At 42.8% G+C, this 1,596-nt stretch overlaps 1 protein-coding gene across 1 annotated transcript; it reads right to left on the bottom strand.

Annotated features, from left to right (window-relative positions):
• Window positions 1-887: 887 nt before the first annotated feature.
• On the bottom strand, window positions 888-1,328 carry LOC121871282 (small proline-rich protein 2B-like). The gene has a single exon (XM_042373501.1). The coding sequence runs from the start codon at window positions 1,326-1,328 to the stop codon at window positions 888-890; it is 441 nt and encodes a 146-aa protein (XP_042229435.1).
• Window positions 1,329-1,596: the final 268 nt, after the last annotated feature.

Here is a 1,596-nt window from a genome sequence, read left to right as displayed (position 1 = left end):
TTTAATTCTTCAGACATTTTAAAACACTTTTTCATTCGAGTAAAAAAAACATGAAGTGAATTAAATTTACACGGCACTTCTTAATTCACCTTCCATCCTTTGTAAACATATGATACACGTGGAACACACACTAGCTTTATCCTTAATATAATAATAATAATAATAAATACTACTACTACTACTACTACTACTACTACTACTACTACTACTACTACTACTACTACTAATACTAATACTAATACTAATACTAATACTAATAATAATAATAATAATAATAATAATAATAATAACAATAGCATCAGTACTTCAAAACATATATCAGGACTCATGTTGGTACACACTGACTCAGGACACATCGGGTAACACTGACTCAGGACTCATGTTGGTACACACTGACTCAGGACACACGTTGGTACACACTGACTCAGGACACATCGGGTAACACTGACTCAGGACTCATGTTGGTACACACTGACTCAGGACACATCGGGTAACACTGACTCAGGACGCATGTTGGTACACACTGACTCAGGACGCATGTTGGTACACACTGACTCAGGACGCATGTTGGTACACACTGACTCAGGACACATGTTGGTACACTGACTACTCATGTTGGTACACACTGACTCAGGACACATGTTGATACACACTGACTCAGGACACATCGGGTAACAATGACTCAGGACTCATGTTGGTACACACTGACTCAGGACACACGTTGGTACACACTGACTCAGGACACATCGGGTAACACTGACTCAGGACTCATGTTGGTACACACTGACTCAGGACACATCGGGTAACACTGACTCAGGACTCATGTTGGTACACACTGACTCAGGACAGGTACACACTGACTCAGGACACATCTGGTACACACTGACTCAGGACACATCGGGTAACACTGACTCAGGACTCATGTTGGTACACACTGACACAGGACACATGTTGGTACACACTGACTCAGGACACATGTTGGTACACACTGACACAGGACACATGTTGGTACACACTGACACAGGACACATGTTGGTACACACTGACTCAGGACTCATGTTGGTACACACTGACTCAGGACACATGTTGGTACACACTGACTCAGGACACATGTTGGTACACACTGACTCAGGACACATGTTGGTACACACTGACTCAGGACACATGTTGGTACACACTGACTCAGGACACATGTTGGTACACACTGACTCAGGACACATGTTGGTACACACTGACTCAGGACACATGTTGGTACACACTGACTCAGGACTCATGTTGGTACACACTGACTCAGGACACATGTTGGTACACACTGACTCAGGACACATGTTGGTACACACTGACTCAGGACACATTTTTAGGCCAACATTTACGGTGAACATATATAAGACAGTGAACCGTCGCGGTCAAGGCACATAGCGGCGCCTCACTGTCCTAAGGTCATGTGTTTACAGTTTACGTTAAACTTACCACCAAAAGAATTTTCGGTGGGGAAAATTGTTACCTTAAAGCAGATGTGGCGTCGAATATTCCCTTTTTAGTTTATATGAGGAAGAATTAGGAGTCAGGTGACCTCTTATATTTAATACCCGTTTC

The sequence above is a fragment of the Homarus americanus genome, unplaced genomic scaffold (genome assembly GCF_018991925.1).
Source record: "Homarus americanus isolate GMGI-L3 unplaced genomic scaffold, GMGI_Hamer_2.0 scaffold5640, whole genome shotgun sequence".
Taxonomy (NCBI): domain Eukaryota; kingdom Metazoa; phylum Arthropoda; class Malacostraca; order Decapoda; family Nephropidae; genus Homarus; species Homarus americanus.
Note: the sequence above shows the minus strand (reverse complement) of the source record. Positions and strands in the feature narration are given on the sequence as shown.